This window comes from Saccoglossus kowalevskii, chromosome 3 (assembly GCF_978046115.1).
Source record: "Saccoglossus kowalevskii chromosome 3, keSacKowa6.1, whole genome shotgun sequence".
Lineage (NCBI taxonomy): Eukaryota > Metazoa > Hemichordata > Enteropneusta > Harrimaniidae > Saccoglossus > Saccoglossus kowalevskii.
In genome coordinates, this window is record NC_140643.1 from 2,496,141 (window position 1) to 2,523,503 (window position 27,363).

Genomic DNA, 27,363 nt, shown 5'->3' on the forward strand with positions numbered 1-27,363 from the left:
TGCATCTTAGTTATGTCAGGTAAATAAAATAGTGCATCTTAGTTATGCCAGGTAAATAAAATAGTGCATCTTATTTATATCAGGTAAATAAAATGGTATATCTTAGTTATATCAGGTTAATAAAACTGTGCATCTTAGTGATGATTGGATATAAAATAGTGCATCTTATTTATATCATGTAAATAAAATGGTATATCTTAGTTATATCAGGTTAATAAAATTGTACATCTTAGTTATGATTAGATATAAATTAATTCAACTTAGTTATGTCGGGTGAATAAAATAGTGCATCTTAGTTATATCTGGTAAATAAAATAGTGCATTTAGTTATGTCAGGTAAATAAAACAGTGCATTTACTTATGTTTGGAAATAAAATAGTGCCTCTTAGTTATGTCAGGTAAATAAAATAGTACATCTTAGTTATGTCAGGTAAATAAAATAGTTCATCTTAGCCATGTTTGGAAATAAAATAGTGCATCTTAGTTATGTCAGATAAATAAAATAGTGCATTTATTTAAGTCCGGTAAATAAAATAGTGCATCTTAGTTATGTCAGGTAAATAATATAGTGCATCTTAGTTATGTGAGGTAAATAAAATAGTGCATCTTAGTTATATTAGGTAAATAAAATAGTAAATCTTAGTTATATCAGGTTAATAAAATTGTGCATCTTAGTTATGTCAGGTAAATAAAATAGTGCATCTTAGTTATGTGGGGGTAAATTAAATAGTTCACCTTAGTTATGTGTGGTAAATAAAATAATGCATCTTAGTTATGTGAGGTAAATAAAATAGTGCATCTTAGTTATGTGAAGTAAATAAAATAGTGCATCTTATGTCAGGTAAATAAAATAGTGCATATTAGATATGTCAGATAAATAAAATAGTGCATTTAGTTAAGTCCGGTAAATAAAATAGTGCATCTTAGTTATGTGAGGTAAATAAAATAGTGCATCTTAGTTATGTGAGGTAAATAAAATTGTGCATTTTAGTTATGTAGGGGTAAATTAAATAGTTCATCTTAGTTATGTGTAGTAAATAAAATATTGCATCTTAGTTATGTGAGGTAAATAAAATAGTGCATCTTAGTTATGTCAAGTAAATAAAATAGTGCATCTTAGTTATGTCAGGTAAAAAAATAGTGCATCTTAGTTATGTGAGGTAAATAAAATAGTGCATCTTAGTTATGTCAGGTAAATAAAACAGTGCATCTTAGTTATGTCAGGTAAATAAAATAGTGCATCTTAGTTATGTCAGGTAAATAAAATAGTGCATTTAGTTAAGTCCGGTAAATAAAATAGTGCATCTTAGTTATGTGAGGTAAATAAGATAGTGCATCTTAGTTATATCAGGTAAATAAAATAGTAAATCTTAGTTATATCAGGTTAATAAAATTGTGCATCTTAGTTATGTCAGGTAAATTAAATAGTGCATCTTAGTTATGTCAGGTAAATAAAATAGTGGATTTTAGTTATGTGAGGTAAACAAAATAGTGGATCTTAGTTATGTGAGGTAAACATGAGGTAAATAAAATAGTGCATCTTAGTTATGTGAGGTAAATAAAATAGTGCATCTTAGTTATGTGAGGTAAATGAAATAGTAAATCTTAGTTATGATGGGAAATAAATCAGTGCATCTTAGTTATGTCAGGTAAATAAAATAGTGCATTTAGTTAAGTCCGGTAAATAAAATAGTGCATCTTAGTTATGTGAGGTAAATAAAATAGTGCATCTTAGTTATATCAGGTAAATAAAATAGTAAATCTTAGTTATATCAGGTTAATAAAATTGTGCATCTTAGTTATGTCAGGTAAATTAAATAGTGCATCTTAGTTATGTCAGGTAAATAAAATAGTGAATTTTAGTTATGTGAGGTAAACAAAATAGTGGATCTTAGTTATGTGAGGTAAATATGAGGTAAATAAAATAGTGCTTCTTAGTTATGTGAGGTAAATAAAATAGTGCATCTTAGTTATGTCAGGTAAATAAAATAGTGGATCTTAGTTATGTGAGGTAAATAAAGTAGTGCATCTTAGTTATGTGAGGTAAATACAATAGTGCATCTTAGTTATGTGGGGTATATAAAATAGTGCATATTATTTATGTGAGGTAAATAAAATAGTGCATCTTAGTTATGTCAAGTAAACAAAATAGTGCATTCAGTTATGTTTGGAAATAAAATAGTGCATCTTAGTTATGTCAGGTGAATAAAATAGTGCATCTTAGGTATGTGTGGTAAATAAAATAGTGCACGTTTGTTATGTGAGGTAAATAAAATAGTGCATCTTAGTTATGTCAGGTAAATAAAACAGTGCATCTTAGTTATGTCAGGTAGATAAAATAGTGCATCTTAGTTATGTGAGGTAAATAATATAGTGCATCTTAGTTATGTGAGGTAAATGAAATAGTGCATTTAGTTAAGTCCGGTAAATAAAATAGTGCATCTTAGTTATGTGAGGTAAATAATATAGTGCATCTTAGTTATGTGAGGTAAATGAAATAGTGCATCTTAGTTATATCAGGTAAATAAAAGAGTAAATCTTAGTTATATCAGGTTAATAAAATTGTGCATCTTAGTTATGTCAGGTAAATAAAATAGTGCATCTTAGTTATGTCAGGTAAATAGAATAGTGGATTTTAGTTATGTGAGGTAAACAAAATAGTGGACCTTAGTAATGTGAGGTAAATATGAGGTAAATAAAATAGTGCATCTTAGTTATGTGAGGTAAATGAAATAGTAAATCTTAGTTATGCTGGGAAATAAATCAGTGCATTATAGTTATGTCAGGAAAATAAAATAGTGGTTTTAGTTGTGTCAGGAAAATAAAATAGTGGATCTTAATTATGTGAGGTAAATAAAATAGTAAATCTTAGTTATGTGAGGTAAATAAAATAGTGCATCTTACTTATGTCAGGTAAATAGAATAGTGGATTTTAGTTATGTGAGGTAAACAAAATAGTGGATCTTAGTTATGTGAGGTAAATATGAGGTTAATAAAATAGTGCATCTTAGTTATGTGAGTTAAATAAAATAGTGCATCTTAGTTATGTGAGGTAAATGAAATAGTAAATCTTAGTTATGCTGGGAAATAAATCACTGCATTATAGTTATGTCAGGTAAATAAAATAGTGGTTTTAGTTATGTCAGGAAAATAAAATAGTGGATCTTAATTATGTGAGGAAAATAAAATAGTAAATTTTAGTTATGTGAGGTAAATAAAATAGTGCATCTTAGTTATTTCAGGTAAATAAAATAGTTAATTTTAGTTATATCAGGTTAATAAAACTGTGCATCTTAGTTATGTTAGGTAAATAAAATTAGTGCATCTTAGTTATGTGAGGTAAACAAAATAGTGGATCTTAGTTATGTGAGGTAAATAAAATAGTGCATCTTACTTATGTGAATTAAATAAAATAGTGCATATTAGTTATGTGAGGTAAATAAAATAGTGCATCTTAGATATGTGAGGTAAATAAAATAGTGCATCTTAGTTATGTGGGGTATATAAAATAGTGCGTATTATTTATGTGAGGTAAATAAAATAGTGCATCTTAGTTATGTCAAGTAAACAAAATAGTGCACTCAGTTATGTTTGGAAATAAAATAGTGCATCTTAGTTATGTCAGGTAAATAAAATGGAGCATCTTAGTTATGTCAGATAAATAAAACAGTGCATCTTAGTTATGTCAGTTAAATAAAATAGTGCATCTTAGTTATGTCAGGTAAATAAAATAGTGCATCTTAGTTATGTCAGATAAGTAAAATATTGCATCTTAGTTATGTCAAGTAAACAAAATAGTGCATTCAGTTATGTTTGGAAATAAAATAGTGCATCTTAGTTATGTCAGGTGAATAAAATAGTGCATCTTAGTTATGTGAGGTAAATGAAATAGTAAATCTTAGTTGTGCTGGGAAATAAATCAGTGCATTATAGTTATGTCAGGTAAATAAAATAGTGGTTTTAGTTATGTCAGGAAAATAAAATAGTGGATCTTAGTTATGTGAGGTAAACAAAATAGTGGATCTCAGTTATGTGTGGTAAATATGACGTAAATAAAATAGTGCATCTTAATTATGTGAGGTAAATAAAATAGTAAATTTTAGTTATATCAGGTTAATAAAATTGTGCATCTTAGTTATGTTAGGTAAATAAAATTAGTGCATCTTAGTTATGTCAGGTAAATAAAATAGTGGATCTTAGTTATGTGAGGTAAACAAAATAGTGGATCTCAGTTATGTGTGGTAAATATGACGTAAATAAAATAGTGCATCTTAATTATGTGAGGTAAATAAAATAGTAATTCTTAGTTATGTGAGGTAAATAAAATAGTGCATCTTAGTTATTTCAGGTAAATAAAATAGTAAATTTTAGTTATATCAGGTTAATAAAATTGTGCATCTTAGTTATGTTAGGTAAATAAAATTAGTGCATCTTAGTTATGTCAGGTAAATAAAATAGTGGATCTTAGTTATGTGAGGTAAATAAAATAGTGCATTTAGTTATGTCAGGTAAATAAAATAGTGCATTTAGTTATGACAGGTAAATAAAATAGTGCATCTCAGGTATGTCAGGTAAATAATATAGAACATCTTAGTTATGTCAGTTAAATAAAATAGTGCATCTCAGCTTTGTTTGGAAATAAAATAGTGCATCTTAGTTACGTCAGGTAAATAAAATAGTGCATCTTAGTTATGTCAGATAAATAAAATAGTACATCTTAGTTATGTCTGGTAAATAAAATAGTGCATCTTAGCTATGTTTGGAAATAAAATAGTGCATCTTAGTTATGTCAGGTAAATAAAATAGTGCATTTAGTTATGTCAGGTAAATAAAATAGTGCATTTAGTTATGTTTGGAAATAAAATAGTGCATCTTAGTTATGTCAGGTAATTAAAATAGTGCCTCTTAGTTATGTCAGGTAAATAAAATGGTATATCTTAGTTATATCAGGTTAATAAAAGTGTGCATCTTAGTGATGATTGGATATAAAATAGTGCATCTTATTTATATCAGGTAAATAAAATGGTATATCTTAGTTATATCAGGTTAATAAAATTGTACATCTTAGTTATGATTAGATATAAATTAATGCATTTAGTTATGTCAGGTAAATAAAACAGTGCATTTACTTATGTTTGGAAATAAAATAGTGCCTCTTAGTTATGTCAGGTAAATAAAATAGTACATCTTAGTTAAGTCAGGTAAATAAAATAGTTCATCTTAGCTATGTTTGGAAATAAAATAGTGCATCTTAGTTATGTCAGGTAAATAAAATAGTACATTTATTTAAGTCCGGTAAATAAAATAGTGCATCTTAGTTATGTGAGGTAAATAATATAGTGCATCTTAGTTATGTGAGGTAAATAAAATAGTGCATCTTAGTTATGTCAAGTAAATAAAATAGTGCATCTTAGTTATGTCAGGTAAATAAAATAGTGCATCTTAGTTATGTGAGGTAAATAAAATAGTGCATCTTACTTGTGTGAGGTAAATAAAATAGTGCATCTGAGTTATGTGAGGTAAATAAAATAGTGCATCTTACTTATGTGAGGTAAATAAAATAGTGCATATTAGTTATGTGAGGTAAATAAAATAGTGCATCTTAGTTATATGAGGTAAATACAATAGTGCATCTTAGTTATGTGAGGTAAATAAAATAGTGCATCTTTGGTATGTCAAGTAAACAAAATAGTGCATTCAGTTATGTTTGGAAATAAAATAGTGCATCTTAGTTATGTCAGGTAAATAAAATAAGTGCATCTTAGTTATGTGTGGTAAATAAAATAGTGCACCTTTGTTATGTGAGGTAAATAAAATAGTGCATCTTAGTTATGTGAGGTAAATAAAACAGTGCATCTTAGTTATGTCAGGTAAATAAAATAGTGCATCTTAGTTATGTCAGGTAAATAAAATAGTACATTTATTTAAGTCCGGTAAATAAAATAGTGCATCTTAGTTATGTGAGGTAAATAATATAGTGCATCTTAGTTATGTGAGGTAAATAAAATAGTGCATCTTCGTTATGTGAAGTAAATAAAATAGTGCATCTTATGTCATGTAAATAAAATAGTGCATTTAGTTATGTCAGGTAAATAAAATAATGCATCTTAGTTATGTCAGATAAATAAAATAGTACATCTTAGTTATGTCAGGTAAATAAAATATTGCATCTTTGCTATGTTTGGAAATAAAATAGTGCATATTAGTTATGTCAGATAAATAAAATAGTGCATTTAGTTAAGTCCGGTAAATAAAATAGTGCATCTTAGTTATGTCAGGTAAATAAAATAGTGCATCTTAGTTATGTCAGGTAAATAAAATTGTGCATTTTAGTTATGTAGGGGTAAATTAAATAGTTCATCTTAGTTATGTGTAGTAAATAAAATAATGCATCTTAGTTATGTGAGGTAAATAAAATAGTGCATCTTAGTTATGTGAAGTAAATAAAATAGTGCATCTTAGTTATGTCAGGTAAATAAAATAGTGCATCTTAGTTATGTGAGGTAAATAAAATAGTGCATCTTACTTATGTGAGGTAAATAAAATAGTGCATCTGAGTTATGTGAGGTAAATAAAATAGTGCATCTTACTTATGTGAGGTAAATAAAATAGTGCATATTAGTTATGTGAGGTAAATGAAATAGTGCATCTTAGTTATATGAGGTAAATACAATAGTGCATCTTAGTTATGTGGGGTATATAAAATAGTGCATATTATTTATGTGAGGTAAATAAAATAGTGTATCTTTGGTATGTCAAGTAAACAAAATAGTGCATTCAGTTATGTTTGGAAATAAAATAGTGCATCTTAGTTATGTCAGCTAAATAAAATAGTGCATCTTAGTTATGTGTGGTAAATAAAATAGTGCACCTTTGTTATGTGAGGTAAATAAATAGTGCATCTTAGTTATGTGAGGTAAATAAAACAGTGCATCTTAGTTATGTCAGGTAAATAAAATAGTGCATCTTAGTTATGTCAGTTAAATAAAATAGTGCATTTAGTTAAGTTCGGTAAATAAAATAGTGCATCTTAGATATGTGAGGTAAATAATAGGGTGCATCATAGTTATGTGAGGTAAATAATATAGTGCATCTTAGTTATATCAGCTTAATAAAATTGTGCATCTTAGATATGTCAGGTAAATAAAATAGTGCATCTTAGTTATGTCAGGTAAATAGAATAGTGGATTTTAGTTATGTGAGGTAAACAAAATAGTGGATCTTAGTTATGTGAGGTAAATATGAGGTAAATAAAATAGTGCATCTTAGTTATGTGAGGTAAATAAAATAGTGCATCTTAGATATGTGAGGTAAATGAAATAGAAAATCTTAGTTAGGCTGGGAAATAAATCAGTGCCATAATAGTTATGTCAGGTAAATAAAATAGTGCATCTTAGTTATGTCAGTTTAATAAAATAGTGCATCTTAGTTATGTGTGGTAAATAAAATAGTGCACCTTTGTTATGTGAGGTAAATGAAATAGTGCATCTTAGTTATGTCAGGTAAATAAAACAGTGCATCTTAGTTATGACAGGTAAATACAATAGTGCATCTTAGTTATGTGAGGTAAATAAAATAGTGCATTTAGTTAAGTCCGGTAAATAAAATAGTGCATCTTAGTTATGTGAGGTAAATAATATAGTGCATCTTAGTTATGTGAGGTAAATAAAATAGTGCATCTTAGTTATATCAGGTAAATAAACTAGTAAATCTTAGTTATATCAGGTTAATAAAATTGTGCATCTTAGTTATGTCAGGTAAATAAAATAGTGCATCTTAGTTATGTCAGGTAAATAGAATAGTGGATTTTAGTTATGTGAGGTAAACAAAATAGTGGATCTTAGTTATGTGACGTAAATATGAGGTAAATAAAATAGTGCATCTTAGTTATGTGAGGTAAATGAAATAGTAAATCTTAGTTATGCTGGGAAATAATTCAGTGCATTATAGTTATGTCAGGTAAATAAAATAGTGGTTTTAGTTATGTCAGGAAAATAAAATAGTGGATCTTAGTTATGTGAGGTAAACAAAATAGTGGATCTCAGTTATGTGAGGTAAATATGACGTAAATAAAATAGTGCATCTTAATTATGTGAGGTAAATAAAATAGTAAATCTTAGTTATGTGAGGTAAATAAAATAGTGCATCTTAGTTATTTCAGGTAAATAAAATAGTAAATCTTAGTTATATCAGGTTAATAAAATTGTGCATCTTAGTTATGTCAGGTAAATAAAATAGTGCATCTTAGTTATGTCAGGTAAATAGAATAGTGGATTTTAGTTATGTGAGGTAAACAAAATAGTGGATCTTAGTTATGTGAGGTAAATATGAGGTAAATAAAATAGTGCATCTTAGTTATGTGAGGTAAATAAAATAGTGCATCTTATTTATGTGAGGTAAATGAAATAGTAAATCTTAGTTATGCTGGGAAATAAATCAGTGCATTATAGTTATGTCAGGTAAATAAAATAGAGGTTTTAGTTATGTCAGGTAAATAAAATAGTGGATCTTAATTATGTGAGGTAAATAAAATAGTAAATCTTAGTTATGTGAGGTAAATAAAATAGTGCATCTTACTTATGTCAGGTAAATAGAATAGTGGATTTTAGTTATGTGAGGTAAACAAAATAGTGGATCTTAGTTATGTGAGGTAAATATGAGGTAAATAAAATAGTGCATCTTAGTTATGTGAGGTAAATAAAATAGTGCATCTTAGTTATGTAAGGTAAATGAAATAGTAAATCTTAGTTATGCTGGGAAATAAATCAGTGCATTATAGTTATGTCAGGTAAATAAAATAGTGGTTTTAGTTATGTCAGGAAAATAAAATAGTGGATCTTAATTATGTGAGGTAAATAAAATAGTAAATCTTAGTTATGTGAGGTAAATAAAATAGTGCATCTTAGTTATTTCAGGTAAATAAAATAGTTAATTTTAGTTATATCAGGTTAATAAAACTGTGCATCTTAGTTATGTTAGGTAAATAAAATTAGTGCATCTTAGTTATGTCAGGTAAATAAAATAGTGGATCTTAGTTATGTGAGGTAAACAAAATAGTGGATCTTAGTTATGTGAGGTAAATAAAATAGTGCATCTTACTTATGTGAGGTAAATAAAATAGTGCATATTAGTTATATGAGGTAAATAAAATAGTGCATCTTAGTTATGTGAGGTAAATAAAATAGTGCATCTTAGTTATGTGGGGTATATAAAATAGTGCGTATAATTTATGTGAGGTAAATAAAATAGTGCATCTTAGTTATGTCAAGTAAACAAAATAGTGCACTCAGTTATGTTTGGAAATAAAATAGTGCATCTTAGTTATGTCAGGTAAATAAAATAGAGCATCTTAGTTATGTGTGGTAAATAAAATAGTGCACTTTTGTTATGTGAGGTAAATAAAATAGTGCATCTTAGTTATGTCAGATAAATAAAACAGTGCATCTTAGTTATGTCAGTTAAATAAAATAGTGCATCTTAGTTATGTCAGGTAAATAAAATAGTGCATCTTAGTTATGTCAGATAAGTAAAATATTGCATCTTAGTTATGTCAAGTAAACAAAATAGTGCATCTTATGCCAGGTAAATAAAATTTGTGCATCTTAGTTACATGTATGTGAGGTAAATAAAACAGTGCATATTAGTTATATCAGGTAAATAAAATAGTGCATATTAGTTATGTGAGGTAAATAAAATAGTGCATTTAGTTATGTCAGGTAAATAAAATAGTGCATTTAGTTATGTCAGGTAAATAAAATAGTGCATCTTATGTATGTCAGGTAAATAATATATAACATCTTAGTTATGTCAGTTAAATAAAATAGTGCATCTTAGCTATGTTTGGAAATAAAATAGTGCATCTTAGTTACGTCAGGTAAATAAAATAGACTAAGTGCATCTTAGTTATGTCAGATAAATAAAATAGTACATCTTAGTTATGTCTGGTAAATAAAATAGTGCATCTTAGCTATGTTTGGAAATAAAATAGTGCATCTTAGTTATGTCAGGTAAATAAAATAGTGCATTTAGTTATGTCAGGTAAATAAAATAGTGCATTTAGTTATGTTTGGAAATAAAATAGTGCATCTTAGTTATGTCAGTTAAAATAGTGCCTCTTAGTTATGTCAGGTAAATAAAATAGTGAATTTTATTTATATCAGGTAAATAAAATGGTATATCTTAGTTATATCAGGTTAATACAACTGTGCATCTTAGTGATGATTGGATATAAAATTGTGCATCTTATTTATATCAGGTAAATAAAATGGTATATCTTAGTTATATCAGGTTAATACAATTGTACATCTTAGTTATGATTAGATATAAATTAATGCAACTTAGTCATGTCGGGTGAATAAAATAGTGCATCTTAGTTATATCTGGTAAATAAAATAGTGCATTTAGTTATGTCAGGTAAATAAAACAGTGCATTTACTTATGTTTGGAAATAAAATAGTGCATCTTAGTTATGTCAGGTAAATAAAATAGTGGATCTTAGTTATGTGAGGTAAACAAAATAGTGGATCTTAGTTATGTGAGGTAAATAAAATAGTGCATCTTACTTATGTGAGGTAAATAAAATAGTGCATATTAGTTATATGAGGTAAATAAAATAGTGCATCTTAGTTATGTGAGGTAAATAAAATAGTGCATCTTAGTTATGTGGGGTATATAAAATAGTGCGTATAATTTATGTGAGGTAAATAAAATAGTGCATCTTAGTTATGTCAAGTAAACAAAATAGTGCACTCAGTTATGTTTGGAAATAAAATAGTGCATCTTAGTTATGTCAGGTAAATAAAATAGAGCATCTTAGTTATGTGTGGTAAATAAAATAGTGCACTTTTGTTATGTGAGGTAAATAAAATAGTGCATCTTAGTTATGTCAGATAAATAAAACAGTGCATCTTAGTTATGTCAGTTAAATAAAATAGTGCATCTTAGTTATGTCAGGTAAATAAAATAGTGCATCTTAGTTATGTCAGATAAGTAAAATATTGCATCTTAGTTATGTCAAGTAAACAAAATAGTGCATCTTATGCCAGGTAAATAAAATTTGTGCATCTTAGTTACATGTATGTGAGGTAAATAAAACAGTGCATATTAGTTATATCAGGTAAATAAAATAGTGCATATTAGTTATGTGAGGTAAATAAAATAGTGCATTTAGTTATGTCAGGTAAATAAAATAGTGCATTTAGTTATGTCAGGTAAATAAAATAGTGCATCTTATGTATGTCAGGTAAATAATATATAACATCTTAGTTATGTCAGTTAAATAAAATAGTGCATCTTAGCTATGTTTGGAAATAAAATAGTGCATCTTAGTTACGTCAGGTAAATAAAATAGACTAAGTGCATCTTAGTTATGTCAGATAAATAAAATAGTACATCTTAGTTATGTCTGGTAAATAAAATAGTGCATCTTAGCTATGTTTGGAAATAAAATAGTGCATCTTAGTTATGTCAGGTAAATAAAATAGTGCATTTAGTTATGTCAGGTAAATAAAATAGTGCATTTAGTTATGTTTGGAAATAAAATAGTGCATCTTAGTTATGTCAGTTAAAATAGTGCCTCTTAGTTATGTCAGGTAAATAAAATAGTGAATTTTATTTATATCAGGTAAATAAAATGGTATATCTTAGTTATATCAGGTTAATACAACTGTGCATCTTAGTGATGATTGGATATAAAATTGTGCATCTTATTTATATCAGGTAAATAAAATGGTATATCTTAGTTATATCAGGTTAATACAATTGTACATCTTAGTTATGATTAGATATAAATTAATGCAACTTAGTCATGTCGGGTGAATAAAATAGTGCATCTTAGTTATATCTGGTAAATAAAATAGTGCATTTAGTTATGTCAGGTAAATAAAACAGTGCATTTACTTATGTTTGGAAATAAAATAGTGTCTCTTAGTTATGTCAGGTAAATAAAATAGTACATCTTAGTTATGTCAGGTGAATAAAATAGTTCATCTTAGCTATGTTTGGAAATAAAATAGTGCATCTTAGTTATGTCAGGTAAATAAAATAGTACATTTATTTAAGTCCGGTAAATAAAATAGTGCATCTTAGTTATGTGAGGTAAATAAAATAGTGCATCTTAGTTATGTGAGGTAAATGAAATAGTAAATCTTAGTTATGCTGGGAAATAAATCAGTGCATTATAGTTATGTCAGGTAAATAAATAGTGGTTTTAGTTATGTCAGGAAAATAAAATAGTGGATCTTAATTATGTGAGGTAAATAAAATAGTAAATCTTAGTTATGTGAGGTAAATAAAATAGTGCATCTTAGTTATTTCAGGTAAATAAAATAGTTAATTTTAGTTATATCAGGTTAATAAAACTGTGCATCTTAGTTATGTTAGGTAAATAAAATTAGTGCATCTTAGTTATGTCAGGTAAATAAAATAGTGGATCTTAGTTATGTGAGGTAAACAAAATAGTGGATCTTAGTTATGTGAGGTAAATAAAATAGTGCATCTTACTTATGTGAGGTAAATAAAATAGTGCATATTAGTTATGTGAGGTAAATAAAATAGTGCATCTTAGTTATGTGAGGTAAATAAAATAGTGCATCTTAGTTATGTGGGGTATATAAAATAGTGCGTATAATTTATGTGAGGTAAATAAAATAGTGCATCTTAGTTATGTCAAGTAAACAAAATAGTGCACTCAGTTATGTTTGGAAATAAAATAGTGCATCTTAGTTATGTCAGGTAAATAAAATAGTGCATTTAGTTATGTCAGGTAAATAAAATAGTGCATTTAGTTATGTTTGGAAATAAAATAGTGCATCTTAGTTATGTCAGGTAATTAAAATAGTGCCTCTTAGTTATGTCAGGTAAGTAAAATAGTGAATTTTATTTATATCAGGTAAATAAAATGGTATATCTTAGTTATATCAGGTTAATAAAACTGTGCATCTTAGTGATGATTGGATATAAAATAGTGCATCTTATTTATATCAGGTAAATAAAATGGTATATCTTAGTTATATCAGGTTAATAAAATTGTACATCTTAGTTATGATTAGATATAAATTAATGCAACTTAGTTATGTCGGGTGAATAAAATAGTGCATCTTAGTTATATCTGGTAAATAAAATAGTGCATTTAGTTATGTCAGGTAAATAAAACAGTGCATTTACTTATGTTTGGAAATAAAATAGTGCCTCTTAGTTATGTCAGGTAAATAAAATAGTACATCTTAGTTATGTCAGGTAAATAAAATAGTTCATCTTAGCTATGTTTGGAAATAAAATAGTGCATCTTAGTTATGTCAGGTAAATAAAATAGTACATTTATTTAAGTCCGGTAAATAAAATAGTGCATCTTAGTTATGTGAGGTAAATAATATAGTGCATCTTAGTTATGTGAGGTAAATAAAATAGTGCATCTTAGTTATGTGGGGGTAAATTAAATAGTTCACCTTAGTTATGTGTGGTAAACAAAATAATGCATCTTAGTTATGTGAGGTAAATAAAATAGTGCATCTTAGTTATGTGAAGTAAATAAAATAGTGCATCTTATGTCAGGTAAATAAAATAGTGCATTTAGTTATGTCAGGTAAAAAAAATAGTGCATCTTAGTCATGTCAGATAAATAAAATAGTACATCTTAGTTATGTCAGGTAAATAAAATTTTGCATCTTAGCTATGTTTGGAAATAAAATAGTGCATCTTAGTTATGTGAGGTAAATAAAATAGTGCATCTTAGTTATGTCAAGTAAATAAAATAGTGCATCTTAGTTATGTCAGGTAAATAAAATAGTGCATCTTAGTTATGTGAGGTAAATAAAATAGTGCATCTTAGTTATATGAGGTAAATACAATAGTGCATCTTAGTTATGTGGGGTATATAAAATAGTGCATATTATTTATGTGAGGAAAATAAAATAGTGCATCTTAGTTATGTCAAGTAAACAAAATAGTGCATTCAGTTATGTTTGGAAATAAAATAGTGCATCTTAGTTATGTCAGGTAAATAAAATAGTGCATCTTAGATATGTGAGGTAAATGAAATAGAAAATCTTAGTTATGCTGGGAAATATATCAGTGCTATAATAGTTATGTCAGGTAAATAAAATAGTGCATCTTAGTTATGTCAGGTAAATAAAATAGTGCATCTTAGTTATGTGTGGTAAATAAAATAGTGCACCTTTGTTATGTGAGGTAAATGAAACAGTGCATCTTAGTTATGACAGGTAAATAAAATAGTGCATCTTAGTTATGTCAGGTAAATAAAATAGTGCATTTAGTTAAGTCCGGTAAATAAAATAGTGCATCTTAGTTATGTGAGGTAAATAATATAGTGCATCTTAGTTATGTGAGGTAAATAAAATAGTGCATCTTAGTTATACCAGGTAAATAAACTAGTAAATATTAGTTATATCAGGTTAATAAAATTGTGCATCTTAGTTATGTCAGGTAAATAAAATAGTGCATCTTAGTTATATCAGGTAAATAGAATAGTGGATTTTAGTTATGTGAGGTAAACAAAATAGTGGATCTTAGTTATGTGAGGTAAATATGAGGTAAATAAAATAGTGCATCTTAGTTATGTGAGGTAAATAAAATAGTGCATCTTAGTTATGTGAGGTAAATGAAATAGTAAATCTTAGTTATGCTGGGAAATAAATCAGTGCATTATAGTTATGTCAGGTAAATAAAATAGTGGTTTTAGTTATGTCAGGAAAATAAAATAGTGGATCTTAATTATGTGAGGTAAACAAAATAGTGGATCTCAGTTATGTGAGGTAAATATGACGTAAATAAAATAGTGCATCTTAATTATGTGAGGTAAATAAAATAGTAAATCTTAGTTATGTGAGGTAAATAAAATAGTGCATCTTAGTTATTTCAGGTAAATAAAATAGTAAATTTTAGATATATCAGGTTAATAAAATTGTGCATCTTAGTTATGTTAGGTAAATAAAATTAGTGCATCTTAGTTATGTCAGGTAAATAAAATAGTGGATCTTAGTTATGTGCGGTAAACAAAATAGTGGATCTTAGTTATGTGAGGTAAATATGAGGTAAATAAAATAGTGCATCTTAGTTATGTGAGGTAAATAAAATAGTAAATCTTAGTTATATCAGGTTAATAAAATAGTGCATCTTAGTTATGTGAGGTAAATAAAGTAGTGCATCTTAGTTCTGTCAGGTAAATAAAATAAAGGATCTTAGTTATGTCAAGTTAATAAAATAGTGCATCTTAGTTATATCTGGTAAATAAAATAGTCCATTTAGTTATGTCAGGTAAATAAAATAGTCCATTTAGTTATGTCAGGTGAATAAAATAGTGCATTTCGTTATGTTTGAAAATAAAATAGTGCATCTTAGTTATGTCAGGTAAATAAAATAGTGCATCTTAGTTATGTGAGGTAAACAAAATAGTGCATCTTAGTTATATCAGGTAAATAAAATAGTGCATGTTAGTTATGTCAGGTAAATAAAATATTGCATTTAGTTAAGTCGGGTAAATAAAATATTGCATTTAGTTATGTTTGGAAATAAAATACTGCATTTAGTTATGTCAGGTAAATAAAATGGTGCATTTAGTCAGGTAAATAAAATAGTGCATTTTAGTTATATCGGGTAAATAAAATAGTGCATTTAGTTATGTCAGGTAAATAAAATAGTGCATTTAGTTATGTTTGGAAATAAAATAGTGCATCTTAGTTATGTCAGGTAAATAGAATAGTGGATTTTAGTTATGTGAGGTAAACAAAATAGTGGATCTTAGTTATGTGAGGTAAATATGAGGTAAATAAAATAGTGCATCTTAGTTATGTGAGGTAAATAAAATAGTGCATCTTAGTTATGTGAGGTAAATGAAATAGTAAATCTTAGTTATGCTGGGAAATAAATCAGTGCATTATAGTTATGTCAGGTAAATAAAATAGTGGTTTTAGTTATGTCAGGAAAATAAAATAGTGGATCTTAGTTATGTGAGGTAAACAAAATAGTGGATCTCAGTTATGTGAGGTAAATATGACGTAAATAAAATAGTGCATCTTAATTATGTGAGGTAAATAAAATAGTAAATCTTAGTTATGTGAGGTAAATAAAATAGTGCATCTTAGTTATTTCAGGTAAATAAAATAGTAAATTTTAGATATATCAGGTTAATAAAATTGTGCATCTTAGTTATGTTAGGTAAATAAAATTAGTGCATCTTAGTTATGTCAGGTAAATAAAATAGTGGATCTTAGTTATGTGCGGTAAACAAAATAGTGGAGCTTAGTTATGTGAGGTAAATATGAGGTAAATAAAATAGTGCATCTTAGTTATGTGAGGTAAATAAAATAGTAAATCTTAGTTATATCAGGTTAATAAAATAGTGCATCTTAGTTATGTGAGGTAAATAAAGTAGTGCATCTTAGTTCTGTCAGGTAAAAAAAATAAAGGATCTTAGTTATGTCAAGTTAATAAAATAGTGCATCTTAGTTATATCTGGTAAATAAAATAGTCCATTTAGTTATGTCAGGTAAATAAAATAGTCCATTTAGTTATGTCAGGTGAATAAAATAGTGCATTTCGTTATGTTTGAAAATAAAATAGTGCATCTTAGTTATGTCAGGTAAATAAAATAGTGCATCTTAGTTATGTGAGGTAACAAAATAGTGCATCTTAGTTATATCAGGTAAATAAAATAGTGGATTTTAGTTATGTGAGGTAAACAAAATAGTGGATCTTAGTTATGTGAGGTAAATATGAGGTAAATAAAATAGTGCATCTTAGTTATGTGAGGTAAATAAAATAGTGCATCTTAGTTATGTGAGGTAAATGAAATAGTAAATCTTAGTTATGCTGGGAAATAAATCAGTGCATTATAGTTATGTCAGGTAAATAAAATAGTGGTTTTAGTTATGTCAGGAAACTAAAATAGTGGATCTTAGTTATGTGAGGTAAACAAAATAGTGGATCTCAGTTATGTGAGGTAAATATGACGTAAATAAAATAGTGCATCTTAATTATGTGAGGTAAATAAAATAGTAAATCTTAGTTATGTGAGGTAAATAAAATAGTGCATCTTAGTTATTTCAGGTAAATAAAATAGTAAATTTTAGATATATCAGGTTAATAAAATTGTGCATCTTAGTTATGTTAGGTAAATAAAATTAGTGCATCTTAGTTATGTCAGGTAAATAAAATAGTGGATCTTAGTTATGTGCGGTAAACAAAATAGTGGATCTTAGTTATGTGAGGTAAATATGAGGTAAATAAAATAGTGCATCTTAGTTATGTGAGGTAAATAAAATAGTAAATCTTAGTTATATCAGGTTAATAAAATAGTGCATCTTAGTTATGTGAGGTAAATAAAGTAGTGCATCTTAGTTCTGTCAGGTAAATAAAATAAAGGATCTTAGTTATGTCAAGTTAATAAAATAGTGCATCTTAGTTATATCTGGTAAATAAAATAGTCCATTTAGTTATGTCAGGTAAATAAAATAGTCCATTTAGTTATGTCAGGTGAATAAAATAGTGCATTTCGTTATGTTTGAAAATAAAATAGTGCATCTTAGTTATGTCAGGTAAATACAATAGTGCATCTTAGTTATGTGAGGTAAACAAAATAGTGCATCTTAGTTATATCAGGTAAATAAAATAGTGCATGTTAGTTATGTCAGGTAAATAAAATATTGCATTTAGTTAAGTCGGGTAAATAAAATATTGCATTTAGTTATGTTTGGAAATAAAATACTGCATTTAGTTATGTCAGGTAAATAAAATGGTGCATTTAGTCAGGTAAATAAAATAGTGCATCTTAGTTATATCGGGTAAATAAAATAGTGCATTTAGTTAAGTCAGGTAAATAAAATAGTGCGTTTAGTTATGTTTGGAAATAAAATAGTGCATCATAGTTATGTCAGGTAAATAAAATAGTGCATCTTAGTTATGTCAGGTAAATAAAATAGTGCATCTTATTTATATCAGGTAAATGAAATGGTATATCTTAGTTGTATCAGGTTAATAAAACTGTGCATCTTAGTTATGACTCGATATAAAATAGTGCATCTTATTTATATCAGGTAAATAAAATTGTATATCTTAGTTATATAAGGTTAATAAAATTGTGCATCTTAGTTATGATTGGATATAAAATAATGCATCTTAGTTATGTCGAGTGAATAAAATAGTGCATCTTAATTATGTCAGGTAAATAAAATAGTGCATCTTAGTTATGTGAGGTAAATAAAATAGTGCATCTTAGTTATATCAGGTAAATAAAATAGTGCATCTTAGTTATATCAGGTTAATAAAATTGTGCATCTTAGTTATGTCAGGTAAATAAAATAGTGCATCTTAGTTATGTGAGGTAAATAAAATAGTAAATCTTAGTTATATCAGGTTAGTAAAATAGTGCATCTTAGTTATGTAAGGTAAATAAAATAGTGCATCTTAGTTATTTCAGGTAAATAAAATAAAAGATCTTAGTTATGTCAGGTTAATAAAATAGTGCATCTTAGTTATATCTGGTAAATAAAATAGTCCATTTAGTTATGTCAGGTAAATAAAATAGTGCATGTAATTATCTCAGGTAAATAAAATAGTGCATCTTAGGTATGTGAGGTAAATAAAATAGTGCATCTTAGTTACGTCAGGAAAAGAAAATAGTGCATCTTAGTTATGTCAGGTGAATAAAATAGTGCATTTAGTTATGTTTGAAAATAAAATAGTGCATCTTAGTTATGTCAGGTAAATAAAATAGTGCATCTTAGTTACGTCAGGTAAACAAAATAGTGCATCTTAGTTATATCAGGTAAATAAAATAGTGCATCTTAGTTATGTCAGGTAAATAAAATAGTGCATTTAGTTATGTTTGGAAATAAAATAGTGCATTTAGTTATGTCAGGTAAATAAAATGGTGCATTTAGTTTAGTTATATCAGGTAAATAAAATAGTGCGTCTTAGTTATGTCAGGTAAATAAAATAGTGCATTTAGTTAAGTCCGGTAAATAAAATAGTGCATCTTATTTATATCAGGTAAATAAAATGGTATATCTTAGTTATGTAAGGTTAATAAAATTGTGCATCTTAGTTATGATTGGATATAAAATAATTCATCTTAATTATGTCGGGTGAATAAAATAGTGCATCGTAGATATAAATCTGGTAAATACAATAGTGCATTTAGTTATGTCAGGTAAAAAAAATAGTGCATTTAGTTATGTCAGGTAAACAAAATAGTGCATTCAGTTATGTTTGGAAATAAAATAGAGCATCTTAGTTATATCAGGTTAATAAAATTGTGCATTTAGTTATGTTTGGAAATAAAATAGTGCATTTAGTTATGTCAGGTAAATAAAATGGTGCATTTAGTTTACTTATGTGAGGTAAATAAAATAGTGCATCTTAGTTATATCAGGTAAATAAAATAGTGCATTTAGTTACGTCAGGTAAATAAAATAGTGTGTTTAGTTATGTTTGGAAATAAAATAGTGCATCTTAGTTATGTCAGGTAAATAAAATAGTGAATCTTACTTATGTCAGGTAAATAAAATAGAGAATATTATTTATATCAGGTAAATAAAATGGTATATCTTAGTTATATTAGGTTAATAAAACTGTGCATCTTAGTTATGATTGGATATAAAATAGTGCGTCTTATTTATATCAGGTAAATAAAATGGTATATCTTAGTTATATCAGGAAAATAAAATTGTGCACCTTAGTTATGATTGGATACAAAATAATGCATCTTAGTTATGTCGGGTGAATAAAATAGTGCATCGTAGTTATATCTTTAAATAAAATAGTGCATTTAGTTATGTCAGGTAAATAATATAGTGCATTTAGTTATGTCAGGTAAATAAAATAGTGCATCTTAGGTATGCCAGATAAATAATATAGTACATCTTAGTTATGTCAGTTAAATAAAATAGTGCATCTTAGCTATGTTTGGAAATAAAATAGTGCATCATAGTTATGTCAGGTAAATAAAATAGTGCTTCTTAGTTATGTCAGGAAAATAAAATAGTGGATCTTAGTTATGTGAGGTATACAAAATAGTGGATCTTAGTTATGTGAGGTAAATATGAGGTAAATAAAATAGTGTATCTTAGTTATGTGAGGTAAGTAAAATAGTGCATCTTAGTTATGTGAGGGAAATAAAATAGTAAATCTTAGTTATATCAGGTTAATAAAATAGTGCATCTTAGTTATGTCAGGTAAATAAAATAGTGGATTTTATTTATGTCAGGTTAATAAAATAGTGCATCTTAGTTATATCAGGTAAATAAAATAGTGGATCTTAGTTATATCAGGTAAATAAAATAGTGGATCTTAGTTATGTCAGGTAAATAAAATATATCGTGTAATAAAATAGTGGACCGTTATATGAGGCAAATAAAAGAATGCAGTGTCGTATGATTTGAACTTGTAATGCTGGCTTTATAGACTTTATGTTCCTAAATATCAGTCTCAAGCACAGATACTTACTCCGAAACTTTCACCTTTATTGAGAATACTAACAACACGTGACTTGTCTTCTTCTACGTCGAATTCAGACAATACGGCTTTAAAGATACAAAGATAAAATTGGGAGTCAATTGTAAGACTATGAAATTTACTATGGTTATTTGAATTTACTTGCGCCATGTCATGTCAATGCACTTTTTCAGGAGCGTATTCCACTTAATACCACGTATGATATAAGCATTGATAGCACGTAATATGAAGAAGTAAGTACTGTTTGACTTGCAATTAATCAGACGAACTGCCAATAAAAGAGGAGCACGCCCCGCTTCAAAATGGAAGACCTTAAGTGAGAGGGCGTACGTTAAGAAAACTGTGGTCTGATGTTTTACCCGACACCAACCTAATAAGCAATGCGTTACTTAACGTTTATAAAGAAAACTAAAACGCATCAAACATAGAAACATAAAGAAGAAAAAACACATTCGGTCTAGCAAATTGACAGTAAGTAAACATAAGCTTAGTCATTAGACGGGATGAAACACCGTCACGCCCACCTTTATCATGATATGAGATGAACCATAGCGAATATGGACAGAGCTATTGCCTTAGTCCGTAGTAACCTTATCGATTACACATTCGGTTTACATTTGCCAGGATAAGTAGTAAACATTGCGGAAGTGTGTAGGGAGCAACGCTTACCTGATCCTGAGAGGATAAAGTAATAATTGATGGGCTCATATCCCTGTCTTAGAATCAGTCTCTTCGCTTCAAAACATTGATACCATCCAACTTTAGATAGTTTGCGATGCATAGTGACTGGATAGCAGGCTATGGATTCGACATTCCTTAAAGCAACCTGTACCTGTCACAATCAATCAAGAATTCTGCGGTTCATTTTTATGATGTAACTCGAAACATCGTCTAATTCTTTGGACGACAATTCACGGAAATAATAATTACAATATTATTCAACTTGGATTATTCAACCCTTGATTCAGGGTATGTTAATTTGCGAATTACCAGTCATCCCACTTATCATGGCGTCCGATTAGTGTATCACGCCACTGAACCGGTTCTTTAATTCCCCCTGCTTAGTAGAGTGAAAAGCAACTATATGGTATCCTTATAAATAATGAACATGAACATATAAAATAATGCCATAGAACCCACAAAATCGGAAATAGCATTTGATGAAGGTGTTGTGACATTTCAAGGCCTTCTTCTCACTATGTGGTAATATAAGATATGTGTGTTTTTATGTGATTACAATTTACAAATCAACGTATATAGCACAACATGCTAGTATATGCATGCCTGTAGAAAATGGCAGAATATATTGAGTGTTTCCATTACTTACGTGATAAATCTCCCTTTCCGTTCTTTCTCTTGGTTCCATCTTCAGAATTCGTTTGGCTTCTTGAGTCACTTTGCTCTAACATGTACACGATTGGAGAATTGGGTGAGAATTTGGTGAGAAAGTTCTGCATTACCGAAAACATTCGACATGAGCACTAAGGATCACAACTCAAAATTGTAGACTAATCCAGAACCACCGAGAATATTCTACATACCATCAAAGCTCATCGAGAATATTTTACCCAAGGTGCCCAGGTACACAGAAAATATTTTACCCTGGCACACAGACTCATTGAAAATGTTCTACACTGACACGCTCACTTGACACATTCTACATAAGCACTCAAATTCGCCGAAAACGTTCTATATCATCACACAGACTCACTGATAACATTTTACCCTAATATCACAGGGAACCTAAGGATCTATAATCAACTGTACGCTATCCCTATCCGAGAGGGAGAGGGTATCGGCTGGTATCTAGTGTAAGAAATAGACTAAGGATGAAGGCTCCAGTGAGATTATTGGTTACCATTAATTATTCATAAGTGGAGTCATTTTTTGTAGTTTTCTTGTAGTTTTCTAGTGATATCGGTAAAATAAAAGTAAGTCTTTGGCGAAATTTGAAAGAGCAACTAATATTGTTCAAGCTAGTATTTTTTATAAATTTTATTTTTCATTCTTTTCATATGTTTTTTTCGAGTTTAAAAAATATTGGCTCACTGGAGCCTTCATCCCTTGTCTATTTCTTACACTATATACCAGCCGATAGCCCTCCCCCCTCACAGAGACTGCGTACAGTTGATCATAGTTCCTGGGCTCCATGTGCTAACATGCATACTAACTGAAAACGTTTTAATCCTAACACTTAGAACCACGGAGAACATTTTACAAAAACTTTCACTGAGACTCACTGACAGCCATTCAAACTAGCCGCCCGCGAGGCTTACTGAGAACGTTCTATCTGCACATAACACTCAATAATAATTCTTTGTCAATAATAATTGCAAGCACTTGGTCACACTAGAGAAATTTAATTTAGTATTAAGACTCATTGGGGGTGTCTATACCAGCATCGGAACTCAATGGGAATGTTCTAAGCTATTGACACTGCTTCCTAAGAATGTTGTACTTTTCTACTATACCTGTTTCTGAGCTTTAAATGATGATAAGTCAAAGAGTAATTCTGTCTCACTATTTCCATCACCCATACCATACATAACTGCTGAATCTGTTGAATCGGCACTGTAAAATATAAATACCTTAATGTACCACATTATTATAATACACTTCTAGATTCAGTGGAATGGTTGCGTAATATATATATTAGTGGTAATGAATTGAACTACCATGGCCGTGACATGATGCACTACTCCCAGCATGACATCACTTAATATTATGTTAATGTGTTTTAATACTGGTGTCGCATACGACTTATTTTCCACTTCCGTGTCACTGAGAATATTCTAGAACCTACTGTGTCTGGGTGGAATATTCTATATTTTTTTAGAAAATGGTTGAATAGGTAATAGAACACTGTAGGAGGCAATAGAAGGTAATGGAACATTCTAGAAATTTGTAGTAAATTCCAGACTCATTATGTATGCTGATGTAATGGTCTATTTATAGACAGTGCGGGTATATATAGGGGAGTTGTTCAGCACTGAGATGAGATCGGATATCTCGTTGAATTGTATTGGAGTTTAAGTATCTAGTTATTGGAGTAGTGGAGTTTTACCGCGTTACTGTACTTGATGTTTGCAGAGTATAATAATACCAGTACAAGATGAAACCTCATCTGTTGGCTCCGTATTCGTATTTTATCATCGCCGCCAGGGAAGTCTTTCTGTTACTGTTGCCATTTTGGTATTTGAACAATCACACCTGTACTATACCAATTACGGTAATATTACGTTGCGTGTGACAACTGGACGGGTAAAATGTGAACACCTGTATTATAGCCAGTTTAGGAATTGTTAATGAATTGGATGAATACTGTAACTCGGTGGTTTAGAAGCATCACCTGTCAAAGGTTGCCAAGTATGGGCCGAGTATAAGCATCTCTGAACCAACTTATACGCTAATTAGCCCCCTCATAGCCGTCCTTTAAACTATCAGTAAATAGAAAGAAGACATTGATCACTTCTTGGTATATCAAGTGGAGTTTTCCGATTGATCATCGTATGAATATTTCTTTGATACAATGTGCTACTTACACGTGGAAGTGTTTCTTACAAAGACGGAACATAAAGCCAATCAATTTCCCTACCATTATGAATTTTTGCAGGAGAAGTCTGCGCTGATTCTGAAAGTAAGATACAAGTACTTTAATTACTACACAGAAATACGTGCTCACAAATCGCTGACTATGTGTTTGCATTCAGCCTTTAGAAGCTGTAAAATGCATGCTTTGAATAAATAATATACAAAATTCATGACCTTAATATGAGTTATATATTGATCAAATCAGATTAGACTATTATGAAGATCAATATTCTCGCAACTCACAAGTACAATGGTAGAGAAATAGAAACGTTTTTATTCAAAGAGTGTTATCATAATGTATTATTACTATTGTTGGCCCCAGTAAACCCATTAACAATTGTAAAATGCACGTGAGCGCTAGGCATTAAAGTTGTACGAAGCATTACTTAGGTTACAAGATTGAAAACAATGCCAATGTCGGTTTTATGAGGAAAACATTGCTTTACAATAATGGTGAGATTAATTGAGTTACACATACTAATGCGTACATAGGAATGTACTGTTGGCTTTCAATGTTGTCCTAGCAATACAACTTTTACTTATACGACCCACTCTCTCTGTGTTATAACGACATAGTCTGAAATGGAGGATTTAGAATATACAAAGTGATGTCTTATGTACGTTTCCATCAAGGTATAGTGGAAACATGTCGTCTATATAGGAGAGAACCTGCTGCTATATTTATCTTATAATCTTCTTTTAAAATTAGAATCACGATGTGGCACAACCGCCGTGAATTCAAGGAATTCAACAAATCAAGTTCAATGAACATGGGAATATAACACAAATCACAAATAAAATTCCGATCTGTGCGTATGTAAAAAGCAACATGTTTCTATTAACCAATATATATATAATTATTTCACGAGTTTGTTTCGTAAAAATGTCCTGTGCTCAGTGTATACTGCATTAATAATAGCATTTGGGTTCAAAACGTACAGTCAAACGTTTGCTAGTAAGCACCTCGATATAAAGATGATCTGACAATAGTGACCGCAGTTTCTAGGTATAACGTATAAGCAACCGGTATATCGCTATACAAATTGTATATACAAACTCTGATATAACATGGTTATTGTAAATTATTTATTTATTGACAGTGGACACGTGGTTTAAATTAATATATCACCTGTGCGATTATTGACATGTTCATTTGAAGAGAAAAAGGAATGAACATAGTTATTTACTGAAACTGATTTTATCCTCTATTGATTTATTGCGTTGGCAATTATAAGCTGAAATCCGGTGACTTGAAGTCAGATAAAAGTTTTTGACTTTGATTTTGCTCATGATTTTATAGCAGTCAGCAACGTATTTATGAAGATGTAATATGTACATATGAAATCTAGCATATCTTAAATATTCTCCTGTCAACTCTTTTAAAAAATATAATATTGCTGTTAAACTCAAGCCATATTCTCCTTCTTGTATGTAGGTCATACACAATTAGTGGAACAAGTCTTAAAATTCATACTTATACTCACTTGTGCCAATCGCTTTCTCCTCAACTTCTCGTCTGATCTACGCCTTGTCTGCAATATGAGTGTGGTAACGCCACCTCCCTGGATCGATCCTTTTCGTGTCAACATATCGTTCATGTCATTGCCGTTTCCTATCAACGATCCTTTCCGTAATCCTAGCGCCGGTGATGTCACCGTCAATGTACTATCACGTCTACCACTGTCGCCTTTCAATGAGATCGAACTCCCATTCCTTGATAACAATTCTGAAGCGCGTTTATATCCTTTACTGCGTCTGCGTCTCTCGGGCTGTGTGATTCCCATGTTTTCAAGGGATCGAACAATACGTTGGCGGTTTCGTTCATATTGAAACCGCTCAGTTAATGTCACAGATACCGTTTCCATGGAGGTTAATAAAAAATCGTATTTCCAAATAGAATTACCACTTTCTTTTTCACGACACGCGCGGTTGCACTGTTATGATTAGCCTAGCAATCGTATAGAGAGGCGACGACTGTTATTATAAATTACACCGTGGTATACGAAAGACTAATGTCAACCCAAGGCCCACTGCTTGTGACGTTCTGCCTCCACAATTTGTATATATGACAACCATTAACCAAAAAGCAAATTTACACAGTGCCGTCCGTGCCTTTATTTGCAAAGAATAACAAAGTTTTTTTAGAAATTTGGGCTCAGCTTGTTTTCACTTTCTGAATGATTCACATGTTGAATAAACATTGGACTCAATGACCTTATTCGACTCATTCTCTTGAGTCCTGTTCTATCAATATCAACATCACTGTGTTATTTTGACAGCAAGGCATTCTTGTCTTCTATTATAACGGCATCGAAGGCCAGTGTAGATATGTACGTAATAGCAACGTACATAATGTCCAATATGTGACACGTTGCCAACAATAACAGTCTACGAGACTGTCAATATGGTCATCTAGAAATGGATAACTAAATTGTATTTACTTATTTACAAACCTAGCAACACTGATTCAAACAAAGATGGCTACTTAGTTGATGTCACCTTCATCACAGTGTGTGTTTAACAATACTTGTGTGTGTGTCTTACTCTGTCCCATGACGCCACGAATGCAGGATTTGTGTTGACACAACTGTGTTGCCGAGTAGCATACGTGCACATTTTAACAATCGTTCTAATTCGCCTTCAATGATGTTTAAGATTTATAAAGAGGAAAGGGGTAAAACAGAATAACACTTGTTGTAAAATAGAACGACTTTTAATATAATTATTCGACGCATGAATGTAGCCGTCACTGATTATCGAAATTGTGGCAACGAATCGTAGAAAGCAAATCACGAAAGTTACATTACAGAAATGTTTAACCGAACACGGGTGGAAATACAGCGACACTCAGAGCGACACAAAGGACGATCAGGAGCTCTGGCTGCATTGTACAAATCTAAAAAAAAGTTGAAAGACTTGAAGTTTTATCGCGTATTGTGGAGGTCTTTTTCTCCGTGGTCAGCCAGATTTTAGAAATCTTTTACATTTACATGTAAGTTAATAAGTTCGAACACCTGTCAAAATTAAGTTAAGTTTTTGGTCGTATTTAAAGTATCACTATAAATTACTGTTATGAAGGTGATTTCCGGCATTGGGAAAAATAACTGTTGAACTATTCAGTATTTGAACTGAATATAACGTACAGTGAGAACAAGAGAACAATAATACCAACACCGCCACCACCATCTTTTAAAATAAATAAATAAATTAATTAAATAATTAAACACCACAACCGTGACAACATGTAGATATAAGTATACGTAGATGTGCAAAAAAAACATTTTAGGCAAACTTTTAGGATGA

At 29.3% G+C, this 27,363-nt stretch overlaps 1 protein-coding gene across 2 annotated transcripts in view; it reads right to left on the reverse strand.

Annotated features, from left to right (window-relative positions):
• Positions 1-26,092, reverse strand: part of LOC102801624 (cyclic nucleotide-binding domain-containing protein 2-like) — a 222,325-nt gene extending 196,233 nt beyond the window's left edge. The window contains exons 1-6 of one of the 2 annotated variants that reach the window (XM_085496687.1): positions 25,545-26,092; positions 24,012-24,100; positions 22,941-23,040; positions 21,797-21,871; positions 21,139-21,301; positions 20,461-20,537 (exon numbers count right to left, since the gene is read on the reverse strand). In XM_085496687.1, the coding sequence (XP_085352813.1) occupies positions 20,461-20,537; positions 21,139-21,301; positions 21,797-21,871; positions 22,941-23,040; positions 24,012-24,100; positions 25,545-25,925 (885 nt within the window). In that variant the 5' untranslated portion in view covers positions 25,926-26,092. Of the gene's footprint in view, positions 1-20,460; positions 20,538-21,138; positions 21,302-21,796; positions 21,872-22,940; positions 23,041-23,533; positions 23,661-24,011; positions 24,101-25,544 lie in introns of those variants that run through there. The other variant, XM_085496689.1, reaches the window with a different exon arrangement.
• Between the last annotated feature and the right edge of the window lie 1,271 nt (positions 26,093-27,363).